We start from the raw sequence: 16,611 nt of genomic DNA, 5'->3' as shown, positions 1-16,611 counted from the left end.
AGTGAGCCCAAAAGGCATCACCAGGTACTCAAAATATCCCTCCGGAGTATTAAACGCCGTCTTACATTCATCCCCCTGCTTAATGCGGATAAGATTATACGCCCCCTGAGGTCAAGCTTGGTAAACCAGCAAGCACCTCTAACTCTAGAGAATAGATCCGAAATCAGGGGTAACGGATACTGATATTTAATAGTAATTTTATTGAGGGCACGATAATCAATACAAGGCCTTAAAGAACCATCCTTTTTGGCCACAAAAAAAAACCCGGCACCTAAGGGTGAAGAGGATGGTCTAATATGACCCTTCTCCAACGCCTCCTTAATATAGGACCGCATAGCCTCGTGCTCGGGTACAGATAAATTGAAGAGCCGACCCTTGGGAAATTCACACCCCGGGCTTAGTTCAATTGCACAGTCATAACTCCTATGAGGAGGCAAGGACGCAGACTCATACTCACTAAATACATCATAAAAGTCCGCCAAATAGTCAGGAACATCATGCGACTGAGGAGAGGTGGAAAAAACCGGAGCCTCACTAAAGGCACACCAACAACCCCAACTCACCACAGACATAGACTTCCAATCCAAAACTGGATTATGAATTTGCAACCAGGGAAACCCCAGAACAACGGCATCATGCAGACCATGCAACACCAAAAATCTGCAATTTTCTTGATGGTCTGGGGCGACCCGCATGACCACCTGGGTCCAAAACTGAGGTTTATTTTTAGCCAAAGGAGTAGCATCAATCCCCCTCAAAGGGATAGGCGTCTGCAGAGGTGTCATCGGAAATCCACAACGTTTCGCAAAATCCAAGTCCATTAGGTTTAGCGCTGCTCCCGAATCCACAAAAGCCTTGGCGGAAAATGTGGACAGGGAGCAGATCAGAGTAATTGCCAGAAGAAACTTAGGTTGAACACCACCAACAGAAAACGTGTGTACAAAGCGTTTCTCTCGTTTAGGACAAACAGAAATAATATGCGAGGCATCTCCACAGAAAAAACACAGCTTATTACGCCTTCTGAACTCCTGACGTTGTGCCTTAGACAAAACTCTATCACATTGCATAGGTTCAGACGTCAGTTCAACCGGTGGCAACACCTCTCGTGCAATCCTGCGGTCACGTAAATGCCGATCATCCTGAATGGCTAATGACATAGAATCGTCCAGACCAGAGGGAACAGGAAATCCCACCATAGTATCTTTTACGGCTTCTGACAAACCCTTCCGAAAGAGAGCAGCCAAGGCATTATCATTCCAGGTAGTAAGGACCGCCCACTTTCGGAACTTTTGACAGTACAACTCTGCAGAATCTCGACCCTGGTTTAATGCCAACAGGGTCTTTTCAGCCTGATCAATAGCATTAGGTTCATCATACAACAACCCCAAAGCTTGAAAGAATGCGTTCACATTAGTCAGAATAGGATCATCTGGTTTCAAAGAAAATGCCCAATCCTGGGGATCGCCACGCAGCAAAGAGATGACAATTTTAACCTGCTGCGTGGAGCTCCCTGACGAGTTAGGCTTCAAGGCAAAAAATAATTTACAATTATTTTTGAAACTCAAAAATTTAGATCGATCCCCAAAAAATACATCAGGTGTAGGGATCTTTGGTTCAACAGCATGCGAACGAGCAAGGTAGGCGGAAATTCCCAGCACTTCCGAAGCGAGCTGCTCCACACGATCAGACAATTGCTTTATCTCCATTGAGAGAAAAAAAAATTCCCCCTACGGCCTCAGAGATATAGAGGAAAGAATATACACACACTTTTTTTTTTTTTTTTTTTAAACACAATTCTTTCCTGCTATTGAGTACCCTAGGATCTGCGGTATGGCGGGTGATTCTGTTATGATTGAGTCACCGTAGGAGGCAAAAACAAAAATGCTAGCTAAGTCCAGAAAACCAGAGAGGTTGGCAGCTATCGGATTGCAGACCCCTGATCCTATCACAACAACTAACAGTAGCCGTGGGGGGTTCCTACGATGCCCTAGACCCCTCGATCACAGCCGGAGAATTAAATAGGCCTAAAGAAAGAAAGGGGAAATCTAAACTGCCCCAGAGCAGACCCCAAAGCAATAGGCAGCCCCCAACATATAATGACGGTGAAGCAAGATGAAAACACTAACACAGACAGAAAGATAGACTGAGCAAAGACGGGGCCCAAAACTACCTAGATAGGAAAGGACAGGAAGGCTGCTGTCTGCAATCCGTGAAAAACCCTATGAAAATAAGAGCCAACAGGCTGACAGTAAAAAAGGCCCTGAAGACGATAGGCTTCAAAAAAGCTATGTCAGTACTCAGGAATATTCTGAAGACAGAGCAACCGGCAAAAGGAGATTCAGCTCATCCCAGCAGGGAATGGTAGAATCCAGAAAAGCAAGGAAAACAAACACAAAACACAAATGCAAACAGGCAAAGCAGAAACTTAGCTTTAGGGAAGCAGGAATCAGACTGGTGTCCTAGAAGTCCACAGAGAAATCACCCGTAGGGCAGGAGGGCGTCGGCAGCCTTATATCCAGTCAGTGACTCCACTCAGCCAGTCATCCTCATTAGACTCAGGTGCCTGATAATCAGGCTCATTACTTTCCTTTACCAGAATAGGGAGTTCCCCAGACCTCAGTGAAGAAGGGGAAAATTAACTCACAACATATCTCTCTCTCAGGAAAATGCCCAGCGGTTTTCCAACCGACATAGGACCATTGGTCCCCAGTTTAAGGTGGGTGATATGGTTTGGTTATCATCAAAAAATATCGCTATGAAGGTAGCTTCTCCTAAGTTAAGCCTAGATTTATTGGGCCGTACAAGATTTTGGAGATCATTAATCCGGTCTCTTTTCGGTTGGCTCTTCCTGTCACATTTAAAATCCATAATGTGTTTCATAAGTCCTTGTTGAAGAGGTTTGTTGAACCAGTAGTTCCTGGGGTGGCACCTCCGGACCCTCTATTGGTTGAAGGTAACATGGAATATGAGGTAGAGAAGATACTGGATTCCCGTCTGGCTAGACGGAGACTCCAGTGTTTGGTTAAGTGAATCATAGAATCATAGAATCATAGAATCGTAGAGTTGGAAGGGACCTCCTGGGCCATCTGGTCCAACCCCCTGCTCAAGGCAGGATTCGCTAAATCATCCCAGTCAGATGTCTGTCCAGCCTCTGTTTGAAGACTTCCATTGAAGGAGAACTCACCACTTCTCGTGGCAGCCTGTTCCACTCGTTGATCACTCTAACTGTCAAAAAGTTTTTTCTAATATCTAATCTGTGTCTCCTCCCATTCAGTTTCATCCCATTGCTTCTAGTCTTTCCTTGTGCAAATGAGAATAAAGTTGATCCTTCTACAATGTGACAGCCCTTTAGATATTTGTAGACAGCTATTAAGTCTCCTCTCAGTCTTCTCTTTTGCAAACTAAACATTCCCAAATCCTGCAACCTTTCCTCATAAGAAAGGGTTTGCAGACCGGCCACCATTCTAGTCGCTCTTTTCTGAACTTGCTCCAGTTTGTTGATGTCTTTTTTAAAATGTGGTGCCCAAAACTGGACACAATATTCCAGATGAGGTCTGACCAAAGAGGAGTAGAGGGAAATAATGACTTCACGTGATCTAGACTGTATGCTTCTGTTAATACATCCTAGAATTGCATTTGCCTTTTTTGCTGCTGCATCACACTGTTGACTCATATTCAGTCTGTGATCTATTAGTATACCCAAGTCTTTTTCACATGTGCTGTCACTTAGCCCTATTCCTCCCATTCTATATATGCTTTTTTCATTTTTATTGCCCAGATGTAGTACTTTGCATTTCTCCCTGTTAAAAACCATTCTATTAGTTGCTGCCCACTTCTCCAGTTTATTTAAATCTTTTTGAATCCTCTCTCTCTCTTCTCTAGTATTAGCTATCCCTCCTAGCTTTGTGTCATCAGCAAATTTAATCAGTTTACCCTCAATTCCTTCATCTAAATCGTTGATAAAGATGTTGAACAATACAGGGCCCAGGACAGAGCCCTGTGGTACCCCACTTGAGACATTCTTCCAACTGGATGTGCAGCCATTTACGACCACTCTTTGGGTCCGATCACTAAGCCAGTTATGAATCCACCTAACAGTTGCCTTGTCCATTCCATACTTAGTCATTTTTTCAATAAGGATTGTATGAGAGACTTTGTCAAATGCTTTGCTGAAGTCAAGATATACTATATCTACAGCATTTCCTTGATCCACCCAATCAGTGATACCGTCATAGAAGGAAATTAAGTTAGTCTGACATGACTTATTAGTTACAAACCCATGCTGACTCTGTTTAATCACTTCATTCTTATCCAGGTATTGACATACATGTTGTTTAATAACTTGTTCAAAGATCTTTCCTGGTATAGAAGTCAGACTCACCGGCCTATAGTTGCCTGGGTCCACCTTCTTCCCCTTTTTGAAGATAGGAACAACATTTGCTCTTCTCCAGTCTTCTGGCACTTCTCCTGTTCTCCAAGAATTTTCATAGATTATGGAGAGGGGTTCAAAAATTTCTTCTGCTATCTCCTTCAGTACTCTGGGGTGTAATTCATCTGGACCTGGAGACTTGAATTCATTTAGGTTAGCTAAGTGTTTCCTCACTATCTTTCTGTTTATAGATATCCTGAATTCTTCTATTCCCTTAATAGGACAGTGAATAACAGTTGATGTTACATTTCCTTTCTGAGAGAAAACAGATGCAAAATAGGAATTTAAAAGTTCAGCCTTCTCAACATCCTGTCTTACCATTTCATCATTTTCATCCTGTAAAAATCCTATAGCATCTTTGACTTTTCTTTTACTTTTGACATATCCCCAAAATCCTTTATTATTGCTTTTGACATCTCTTGCAAGCCTCAATTCATTTTCAGCTTTAGTAATCTGATTTGTGCCCTGCAGGTTCTGCAGACAGCATTATATTCTTCTTTAGATATGCCTCCCTCTTTCCATTTTATAAACATTTTTTTCTTCCTTTTTAGCATATGCTTAAGTTCTGTGTTCATCCATCCTGGTTTCCTTAAATGCTTCCTATTCTTCCCTCTTTTCGGAATTGTTAACAACTGTGCTTTGAGAATTTAATTTTTCAAGATTTCCCATCCTTCCTGGACATTTTTGTCTTTAAGGATATCCAGCCATTGGATCCCTCCAATTCTCTTTCTGAATCCCTTAAAATCTGCCTTTCTGAAATCTAACCTTGACGTCTGAGTCTTCACAGGTCTTCCGCCTCTAGTTATCCAAAATTCTAAAATAGCATGGTCGCTACCTCCTAGGGTCCCAGCCACTTTTACCTCCTCAACCATTTCCTCCCTGTTTATAAGGATTAGATCCAAGGTAGCAGTTCCCCTTGTTTTCTCCCTTACCTTTTGGAAGATAAAGATAAAGTGGAAGGGTTATGGTCAGGAGGATAGTTCCTGGGTCTCTGCCTCTGATATTCATGCCAAAAGATTGGTGCGTGCCTTTCATCTGGCTCACCCTGATCGCCCTGGTGGCGTGGATGAGGGTTCGGTGACCCCTCCTCAAGGGGGAGGTACTGTTATGAGTTCATTTTCCCCTTCACCATTGAGGTCTGATGAACTCCCTCTTCTGGTGAAGGAAGGTAGTGAGGCTGATTACCAAGCACCTGAGCTGGGAGAGGATGACTGGGCGACAGGGATCTCTGACTAGATATAAGGCAGCCGACGCCCTTCTGCCTCGCTGGTGATTTCTCTGTGGAATTCTAGGAGACCAGTCTGATTCCTGCTCCTCAAAAGCTAAGTTTTCTGCTTTGCCTTTTTGCATTTGTGTTTTGGTTTTAGTTTGCCTTGCTTTTCTGGATTCTGCCATTCCCTGCTGGGGTGAGCTGAATTCCTTTTTTGTCGGTTTGCTGTGTCTTCAGAAAATACCTGAGTACTGACATAGTCTTTTTGAAGCCTAGCGTCTTCAGGGCCTTTTTCCCTGTCTGTTGGCTCTTATTTTGATAGGGTTTTTCGCGGATTGCAGACAGCAGCTTTCCTATCCTGTCCTATCTAGTTAGCTTGGGCCCCATCATTTGCTCAGTCTATCTTTCTATCTGTCTTAGTGTTTTTTCATCTTGCTTCACCGTCATTATATGTTGGGGGCTGCCTTTTGCTTTGGGGTCTGCTCTGGGGCAGTTTAGATAGGAACCCCCCACGGCTACTGCTAGTTGTTGTTGATAGGTTCAGGGGTCTGCAATCCGATAGCTGCCAACTTCTCTGGTTTTCTGGACTTAGCTAGCATTTCTGTTTTGGCCTCCTACTGTGACTCATTCATAACACATGGGCCATGCATGAAGTATCATGGTCTGGCCAAGCATTTCCTGCTTGCAATTGAAGTTTCATTGAGAACCTGAAGATAAAGGGAGCAGTGTAGACCTGCTTAGCTGGGAGCCCTGATGCCTCATGCAACACCTAGATTTTTTTTCTAGTCACACTCAGAGAGCAAAAAATAAGTTTCACACAGTAATATTTGTAGAAAAATGTAAGGAAAGTAACACTGGTAGTTGATTGATCAATTCACCGATGGTAGAACCTTTTAAAATGTCACAGAATCAGTCAGACATGGGCCATTCATGAGGTATCAGGGTCTGGCCCATCATTTACAGCTTGGAATTGAACTTTCACTGGATATCTGATGATTAATGGAGCGGTTTAAGCATTCATAAGAAAGAGCCCTGATACCTCATGCAACACCTCCAACTTTTTTTTTTAGTTCCAGCCACAATCAAATGGCACAACAATCAGTTTCATGCAGTAATATTGATAGAAAAATGTAAGGAAAGTAACACAGGTAATTTACGGAAAGTACGGTGGGTACAGAAAGTATTTAGACCCCTTTACATTTTTCAGTCTTTGCTTCATTGCAGCCATTTGGCAAATTCAAAAATTTTCATTTTTGTCTCATTAATATACACTCTGCACCCCATCTTAACTGAAAAAAATACAAATGTAGAAATTTCGGCGAATTTATTAAAAAGGAAAAACTGAAATATCCCGTGGTCATAAGTATACAGACCCTTTGCTCAGTATTGAGTTGAAGCAACCTTTTGAGCTAGTACAGCCATGAGACTTCTTGAGTATGATGCAACAAGTTTTACACAAGTTAATTTGGGGATCCTCTGGCATTCTCCCTTGCAGATCTACTCCAGTTTCACCAGGTTGGATGGGGAGCGTTGGTGTGCAGCCATTTTCAGGTCTCTCCAGAAATGCTGATTTTTGCTTAGGTCAGAGCTCTGGTGGGGGCAGTCAAGCATGGTCACAGAGTTGTTCATTGTCTTGTTGAAAGGTAAACCTTCGGCCAAGTCTAAAGTCCAGAACACTCTGGTAGAGGTTTTCATCCAGCATATCTCTGTACTTGGCCACACTCATGTTTCCTTCAATGGCAACCAGTAGAGTTGAGTGAAACAGGTCGGTCAGATTCAAAAGTTGTCGACTTTCGCCAAAGTCGGGTTTCGCCTCCTCTTCTGAAGTGTCCAAAAATACAAGCACCGAGTTGTCAATGCAGGCTTCTAGTCAGGAACAACACCTTTCCTTGTGTACTTCACCCCCACCTAAAGTGAAGGATGTGTCAGGCCACACTTCTGATTACTCCATGGAGCTCTTTTCACATACCATGCCTGGGTTACCAAGTTAAATCCTGAATTCCCCAGTTCAAGATGAATTTGACATGGAGTGCAGTGATGCACAGCCACTGCTAGATGATTCTGCTGGTACATTGACCTAGGGAACTGCATTGCCCTTGCAGTCTACTGAGCCAAAATCTGACCCTGATGAAGCTCAGGTGCCCCTTCCCGCATACTATACCACCTTACATGGTGACACAGAGGAAGGTGCAGCTGAAATTGAAGAGGAGGTGATGGATGACCCAGTTGTTGACCCGGATTGGCATCCATTGGGGGAACAGGGTGCTGCTGGCAATAGCTCAGAAGAGGAGAAGGATCCGCAGCAGGCATCGACATCGCAGCAGCGGTTATCTGGCAGGCCCGTAACTGTCCAAAAATGTGGTAAAAAAACAAAAAGAGTTGCAGGACAGCTTGCTCAGATGGTCAAATTCGCACAGCGTGCAAGCCCTGATGATTTATACCATAGTAGGAAGAGTGCAGTGTGGCACTTTTTTTACCAAAATTCTATTGATGAGGCAAAGGTTATCTGTAAGAAGTGTGGAAGGTCCTTTAGCCGAGGGAAAAATCTCTGAAATTTGAATACCAGTTGCATACTTAGACATTTAATCACCATGCACTTGCAAGCGTGGATGGACTACAAAACCTCAGGTAGCACATGTGCACCTGCTCCAACTGAAGGTAGCTAGCAATGCTCCATCACTTCCCCCACTGTAAGCTGACCGGTAAGCACACCACCAGCAAGAAATGTTGAGGTGCAGTCGCAAGGCCAAAGCAGTCAGGGAATCACAATGTTTTTGCAACGAAAGACTGAATCTAGGCCATCACCACCAGCACCATCACCAACCCCCTCTCAGTCCATCAGGTCCACCACTACTTCCCCCATATGCAGCTCTCAAGTCCAGCTCACCCTAGCAGACACTCTGAATAGGACAAGAAAGTACTCATTCTCTCATCTGCGTACACTGACTTTGAACGCCTATATTGCCAAACTAATCTCATTAGAGATGATGCCCTTTTGTTTGGTTGAAAGCGCAGTGTTCCGAGACCTCATGGCCTACGCTATCCCATGCTATGACCTACCCAATCAGCACTTCTTTTCTAGAAAAGCCATCCCTGCCCTCCACCTGCATTTGAAAGACCGCATTGTCCATGCACTCAAACAATCAGTGAGTGGAAAGGTCCACCTCACAACAGATACATGAGCCAGTAGGCATGGCCAGGGTCATTACTTGTCCATCACTGCACACTGGGTGAATGTGGTGGATGCAGGCTCCAAAGGGGACAGCGGCGGTGGAACAGTGCTGCCTAGCCCACGGTCCCTCCTCCTCCTCCTCCAGAAGCGAAAGCTCATCGACAGAGTGCAGTCGCACGAGCACTCCATTCGCAGCTGCCAGTGTTGGACACGTGGTGTCCCACTATCGAACAGCTAGTAGTAAGCATCAGCAGGCTGTTTTAAAGATGATGTCTTTGGGCGACAACAGACACACGGTGGAGGTACTGGCCGACTACTTGCAGCAAGAAACTGAGTCATGGCTGGGCAGTCTACATCTTGAGCCAGGCAAGGTAGTCAGTGATAAAGGCCATAATTTTGTTGCAGCCATAACCCTTGCAAAACTCAAACACATACCTTGCCTGGCTCACACCTTGAACCTGGTGGTGCAGTCCTTCCTAAATAATTATCCGGAGTTAACAGCCATGCTCCATAAGGTGCGAAGACTGTACTCGCACATCCGTCGCTCGCCCGTAGACTCCAGTCGTATGCAGAGGCTGCAGCGATCGCTCAACCTCCCCTAGCATCGCCTAATCATAGATGTGCACATGGTTGAGAGGCTGTGCGAACAGAGGCAGGCTGTAATGCATTTGTGGAGGGATACACAGGCAGGCAGTTTGAGGGCAGACATGGAGTTGTTGGGTGTGCAGTGGTCAAAGCTGAAAGACCTCTGTAAAGTCCTTCAGTGTTTTGAGGAATGCACACGGCTGGTAAGCGCAGATGACGCCATCATAAGCATCCCACTTATGCGTCTGCTCATGCAAACTTTGACGTACATTAAGGATCAGGCATCTGCAGCGGAGGAGGAAGAGGAGGAGAGGGAGGAGGGAAGTCTCGATGACAGTCAGCCATTGTCTGATCAGGGAACAGTCCCGGACGAGGTGGAGGATGAAGAGTAGGAGGAGGATGAGGTGGATGATTATTTTGGGGAGGAGGATGCTTCTCGGGGGGCAAGAGAAAATGTTGGCTTGCCAAGGTCAGGTACAGGGTTTGTGCATGACTGGAGTGATGTGGTTTTGACAGAGAGTGCTCCTCCACCCACCACTATCAGTGCATCATTGACAGCTGGAACATTGGCCCACATGTGTGATTATCTCTTGTGCATCCTAAAAAGGACCCCCGCATTGTCAGAATTATGAAGGATGAGGACTACTGTTAGACAAGCATCCTCGATCCACTATATAAAGGCAAATTACAGAACATCATGCCACAGGAGAACCTAGGGCTAATATTGGCGAACAAACAAGCAACTCTAGTAAACGGTTTGTTAGAGTCATTCCCAGCACACAGCAGCGGTGCAGGTTCTACTACGAGCCGTACTGAGCAAAATGGAATAGGTGTTCATGGTGCACACAGCCGAACTGGCGTTGGAGACAGGGGTTTCATGACCATGTTGTGGACTGATTTCTCGAGGACCGCTCACACGACTGATAATACTGAATCGATTGCAACAGACAGGAGACAGCAGATGTCAACTATGGTTCAAAATTACCTCTCCTCCCCTATCGATGTTCTCCCTCACAGTTCATTTCCCTTTGACTACTGGGCCTGTAAACTGGATACCTGGCCTGAATTGGCACAATATGCCTTACAGGAGCTCGCTTGCCCTGCTGGTAGTGTGCTATCAGAAAGAGTCTTCAGTGCTGCTGGAGCAATCCTGACAGAAAGAAGGACCCCGCTGTTGACCCAAACTGTTGATGATCTCACCTTCATTAAAATGAACCATGCATGGGTTTCAAAGGATTTTGTCCCACCTTCCCCCGATGACACATAGGTTGCCAGCAAAATGGCTCGCTTTGTCCTCCTCTTCCTCCGACTTCTCCAATTCCTCCTTTTGCAGCAGCTGAACGTCCAGTCTACACCTCAACATATGCCAGTTTTTTCACCTCCCTAACTGGGCTGTCCCATCCCCCCAGACCCAGCGTCAGCATCTGGCACACGCGGGCAAGTGTCGGGGCCCTGAGCAGGTGGGGGGGAACACTTGTGTGTGACGACACTGGCACAGGGCCCTTCACAGTAGGCCGGTGTCTCTGACAGTGGGGGGGCCCACTCGCCATTACAGACACCATTCTACTATGAGGGGCCCTGTGCCAGAGCGGTCGCCCACGAGAGGGCCCCAATGCTTGCTCAGGGCACCAGCACTTGCAATACTTACCTCTTCCTGCTCCACCGCTGTGACCTCTTCCACATTTCCTGACAGTGACATTCTGGTCAGAGAGCACGATGACATCACGTCTGTACGCCCGCTGCCTGAACAGTCCAAATGCACAGAGCTGGAAGATGGCAACGCTGAGGAGTCTATAGTAGAGCAGTGCCTAGCGAGGACAGGTATTTCATTTTTTTAATGTTTGGAGCAATATATGAGGAGCATTATACACTGGAGAATTATATATGGTGCCCATCATACACTTGAGCATCATAGATAGGGCCCACTATACACTTGAGAATTATAAATGGGGCCCATTATTTATGGAGCATTATACACTGTTTGCATAATTATTATTATTAGGAAATTTGTATTTGAGAGGATTCTTTTTATTATTGAACAACAACTATGCTGTCAATCAACCGAAAAGACTCATAAATTTCAGAGCTTCATATTTTTGGAAGTTGGAGTGGGTTTTTTTTAGATTTGGCTACCTTAGGAGTTTATCTGTTTTTGCAGGTAACTATTACTGTGCATAATTATTAGGAAACTTAATAAAAACCAAATATATACCCATCTCACTTGTTTGTTTTCACCAGGTAAACCAATATAACAACACAAAATTTAGAAATAAACATTTCTGACATTCAAAAAGAAAAAAAAAGGGACCAACATAGGCAGCTTTCTTTACGATGACACTCAAAAGCCTTCCATCCATAGATTCTGTTAGTTGCTTGATCTGTTTACGATCAACTTTGCGTGCAGCAGCCACCACAGCCTCCTAGACACTGTTCCGAGTGGTGTAATGTTTTCACTCCCTGTAGATCTCACATTTTATGAGGGACTACAGGTTCTCTATGGGGTACAGATCAGGTGAACAAGGGGGCCAAGTCATTATTTTTTCTTCTTTTAGACCTTTACTGGCCCGTCACGCTGTGGAGTATTTGGATGCATGTGATGGAGCATTGTCCTGCAGGAAAATCATGTTTTTCTTGAACGATACCGACTTCTTCCTGTCACACTGCTTGAAGATGTCTTCCAAAAACTGCCAGTAGGTCTGGGAGTTGAGCTTCACTCCATCCTCAACCCCAAAAAGGTCCCACAAGTTCATCTTTGATTATACCAGCCCATACCAGTACCCCACCTCCACCTTGCTGGCGTCTGAGTCAGAGAGGAGTCCTCTGGCCTTTACTGATCCATGCCTCAGGCCCATCTATCTGGCCCATCAAGAGTCACCCTCATTTCATCAGTCCATAAAACCTTAAAAAAATCAGTCTTAACATATTTCTTGGCCCAGTCTTGACATTTTATCTTATGTTTCTTGCTCAAAGGTGGTCTTTTTCCAGCCATCCTTACCTTGGCCATGTCCCTGAGTATGGCACACCTTGTGCTTTTTGATACTCCAGTAACATTGAAGCTCTGAAATATGGCAAAACTGGCGTCAAATAGCATCTTGGAAGCTTCACGCTTGATTTTCCTCAATTCATGGGCAGTTATTTTGAGCATTTTTTTATCAACACGCTTCTTGCGACCCTGTTAGCTATTTGCCATGAAACGCTTGATTGTTCAGTGATCACGCTTCAAAAGTTTGGCAATTTCAAGACTGCTGCATCCCTCTGCAAGACATCACACAATTTTTGAATTTTCAGAGACCTTCAAATCTCTCTTCTGAACCATTTTCCCAAAGGAAAGGAAGTTACCTAATAATTAAGCACACCTTATATAGGGTGTTTATATCATTAGACCACACCCCTCCTCATAACAGAGATGCAAATCACCTGATTTACATAACTGGCAGTTGGCTTTCAAGCCTATACAGCTTGGAGTAGGACAACATGTATAAAAAGGATGATGTGATCAAAATACTCATTTGCCTTATAATTGTGCACAGAGTGTATAGCCCCATCATACACTGGAGCATCATATGGGGCCCATCATATACTAGAGCATCATATGGGGTTCATTACTTATGGGGCATCATAAAGAGTATGGAGCATTATATGGAGCACATATGAGGCCTATTCTGTATGGAGCATTATATATAGCCCATTCTGTATGGAGCAAAATATGGGGCCCATCATATACTGTATGGAGCTTTATATGCGACTCATTATACTGTATGGAGCAATATGTGGAGCTCATTCTACTCTATCGGGACCGCTCTATAATGTATGGCACATTTTATGGAGACCATCATATACTGTAGAATTATGTGAAGCTCATCATATACTGTATGGAACATTATATGGGACCAATTATTCTGTATGGAGCAATATATAGGGCTCATTATTCTGTATGGTGCACTATGTGGTGGCCATAATACTGTATGGAGGTATATACTGTCCGGTTTTTGAGCTATTGTAGAATTTAATATAGATATCAGTCATGTAATGTATGAAGTGAAGTATTTGTCATTGCACTATACCAAAATTTCTCTGCCATATCGGAGCATCATGAATTGTGGTATGTGTTAAGCCATTACTGCGCAAATGCCACACCGTATCTCAGCTACAATACACAAAACAGCACAGAGACAAGCCTCTAAACTTCTGGAATAAAGTTATTTGAAGTGATTATACCAAAATTGAACTTTTTGGCCAAAACCATAAAAATAATTGTAGAGAGGTCAACAAGGCCTATGATGAAAGGAACACCATTCCTACTGTAAAGCACAGAGGTGGATCGCTGATATTTTGGTGATGTGTGAGCTACAATGGCACAGGAAACTTGGTCAAAGTTGAAGGAAAGATGAATGTAGCTTGTTATCAGCAAATACTGGTGGCAAATTTGCATTCATTAGCTCGGAAGCTGTGCATGGAATGTACTTAGATGTTCCAACTTGACAACGATCCATAACACAAGGCCAAGTTGACCTGTCATTGGCTACAGCAGAACAAAGTGAAGGTTCTGGAGTTGTAATCTAAGTCTCCTGACCACAATTTCATTGAGCCACTCTGGGAAGATCTCAAGCGCGCAGTTCATGCTAGACGACCCTGGAATTTACAGGAACTTAAGGCATTTTGCCAAGAAGAATTGGCAACTTTACCATCTGAGAAAATAAAGAATGTCATCCACAACTACCACAAATGACTTCAAGCTGTCATTCATGATAGAGGAGGCAATACATGAAATGGGGTATGTAAACTTTTGATCAGGGTCATTTGGATGTTTTAGGTTGTCATTATGATTTATAAAGAGAAAACACAGTAGTTTGACAATAAATGGCTTCACCCAACCACCCACCATTAGTAGAGAAAAGGTTTTGATATTATTATTCATAGTCTCTGGCAAAGAAAGCAAAATTCTGCCTGGGTATGTAAACTTTGATCACAACTATATGTAACAGACTGTAGACTTGTGTGTGTAATAAATACCATTTATTGATGCACTGTTTTGTCTCAGCTAGTATGTAATAAGGAAAAGAATGTTAAGACGTTACTAAGTGGATATTAATTATTAATAGTTAATATCAGACCTCAATAGAGGTACAGGGAGAGTTCCCGATTAAATTACTATAATTAAATATTTTTGGGTGGGAAACTCATCCATTTTCATAGGTTAAATCGAAATTAACAAAAATCAAAACCTTATTTTCAATCGAAAGAATTATGTGTTGCATCATGCAGAGACCTAGTGATACACTGCAGGTCAGACAGTTTCTACTTGTTACAACTAGAGAAGATCGTGTCTCCCAAAATCGAATTCAGGATATTAGATTGAATTCAGCTGAATAGTTTGATTCTATGAGAATAAAATGTTTCCGGATTGCCATTAAAAGATGTTTATTTTGCGCTGAGGTCTTTCCAGACTCCTCAAGTGATTGGCATAAATCAGTGAGAATTAATAAAAGTGAGACCAACTGGAGACCATGGAGTCAGTACTGGAAGACCATGGAGAGCAAGGAGAGGACCAAACATTGAGGTGCAGAAAGACAACAGAGGGGGAAATTAGGTATTATATATTATAGTTTATTATCAAGCCTCAATTTAAAAAAGACTCAGAGAAAATGTTAGTTTGCCAGATGTCATTTTGATGACATTAATAGAAATTTGATTCTGAAGAATCTTTGTCTTAATCTGAATTTTGTAGTGAATTTGATGTGCTTTCAATTGATTCATTCAACTATACATTCAACACATTTAGTGGATGCAAAATAAAGACATGGGTAACAACCTGAGATGTGACTAATGTTTTCAGCTATAGGATTTTGAGATTCAAAGTTGAATGAAACCTTTGAATTTTACTTTTGAACTTATCGTTTTACCTTCTCCATCCATTTAAAAACCTATCACTCATTTTTTGCATCGCTCTCTTGATCTCGTTGTTCCTCAGACTGTAGATAATGGGATTCAGCAATGGTGTCACCACTAGATACAACAGGGATCTGTATTTGTTGATGTTGGATGAGCTCTCATCAGATGGAGTTATATAGACTGCGATTAGGGAGCCGTAATACACACACACTGTGGTCAGGTGGGAGCTACAAGTGGAGAAGGCTTTTCTTCTACCATTAGTTGAAGAAATTTTAAGGATGTTGACAAAAATGCAAAAGTAGGAAATAATAATAAGACTAAATGGGAAAAAAACCAAAAAGATGCTATAAACTAAGTCTTGCAAAATGAAAATAGAAATGTCTGAACTGACCATCTGCAATATGGGACTAAAATCACAGAAGAAGTGGTCAATGGAATTCAAGCCACAGAAGTTAAACTGGATAATAACAAAGAACTCACTTGATATCAACCCAATAACCAAACACCAAGACCCAATAACCAGCCGAAGGCAAAGATCTGGAGTCATAAGAGAAGAATAGCGTAATGGATGGCAGATGGCCAAATATCGATCACAAGACATGACGGCGATGATTAAACATTGAATAAATCCAAATATACCAAAGGCAAAAAGCTGCAATAGACAGCCCCAAAGGGACATAACTCCTTCCTCTTCAATTGCTATGTCCAACATCATGGGGATAACACTGGTGGTCAGTAAGACGTCTGCAATGGATAAATGTTTGAGAAAAAGAAACATTGGGATTTTGAGGTGGTCAATGGTGGTCACTAGAAGGATAATGAGAAGGTTTCCAGCCAGTATACAAATGTAACTCAGGGTAAGCAGAAGGAATAGAAGAGGTTTGTATTTGGATAGACTTTGGAATCCAAGAAGACGTATCTGCGTGACTTGTGTCTGGTTCTCCTCACACATAATTGTGGCCCATGAATATTCAAAAAATGTTTATCTCCTAAACATTTAAGAGAATTTAATAAAAATCATTTATAAACTATTGAAATATATCACAGTAAAACATTTTATGATAGTTCTTCTTACAGGAGGCTCTCAAGAGACTTTTGATCATTTCAGCCATGATGTGATATGTAACCATTGTTGAGTCTTCTCATGTAAAGATGAAATCTCCCAAATGTGGACGTCTTTTATAATGTCAGAAAAACATGGCAAATTCCCCCTGGATCCCGATAATCACATTCTGCTGGAAGAAGTAAACACACACAAGACTGGCTGCTTAGATTAAATGAGAGTATAACTGTCCAAGGGGAAGTCTAGTTATGGATCATTAT

At 43.0% G+C, this 16,611-nt stretch overlaps 1 protein-coding gene across 1 annotated transcript in view; it reads right to left on the bottom strand.

Moving 5' to 3' along the window:
* LOC141050033 (olfactory receptor 5P81-like) overlaps positions 1–16,240 on the bottom strand; it is a 32,170-nt gene extending 15,930 nt beyond the window's left edge. Inside the window, exons 1-2 of the mRNA XM_073546868.1 lie at positions 15,328–16,240; positions 5,807–5,935 (exon numbers count right to left, since the gene is read on the bottom strand). Coding sequence (XP_073402969.1) covers positions 5,807–5,935; positions 15,328–16,240 — 1,042 coding nt within the window. The remainder of the gene's footprint in view (positions 1–5,806; positions 5,936–15,327) is intronic.
* Positions 16,241–16,611: the final 371 nt, after the last annotated feature.

This window comes from Dendrobates tinctorius, unplaced genomic scaffold (genome assembly GCF_039654945.1).
Source record: "Dendrobates tinctorius isolate UK_male_01 unplaced genomic scaffold, ASM3965494v1 ptg000151l, whole genome shotgun sequence".
Lineage (NCBI taxonomy): Eukaryota > Metazoa > Chordata > Amphibia > Anura > Dendrobatidae > Dendrobates > Dendrobates tinctorius.
Note: the sequence above shows the minus strand (reverse complement) of the source record. Positions and strands in the feature narration are given on the sequence as shown.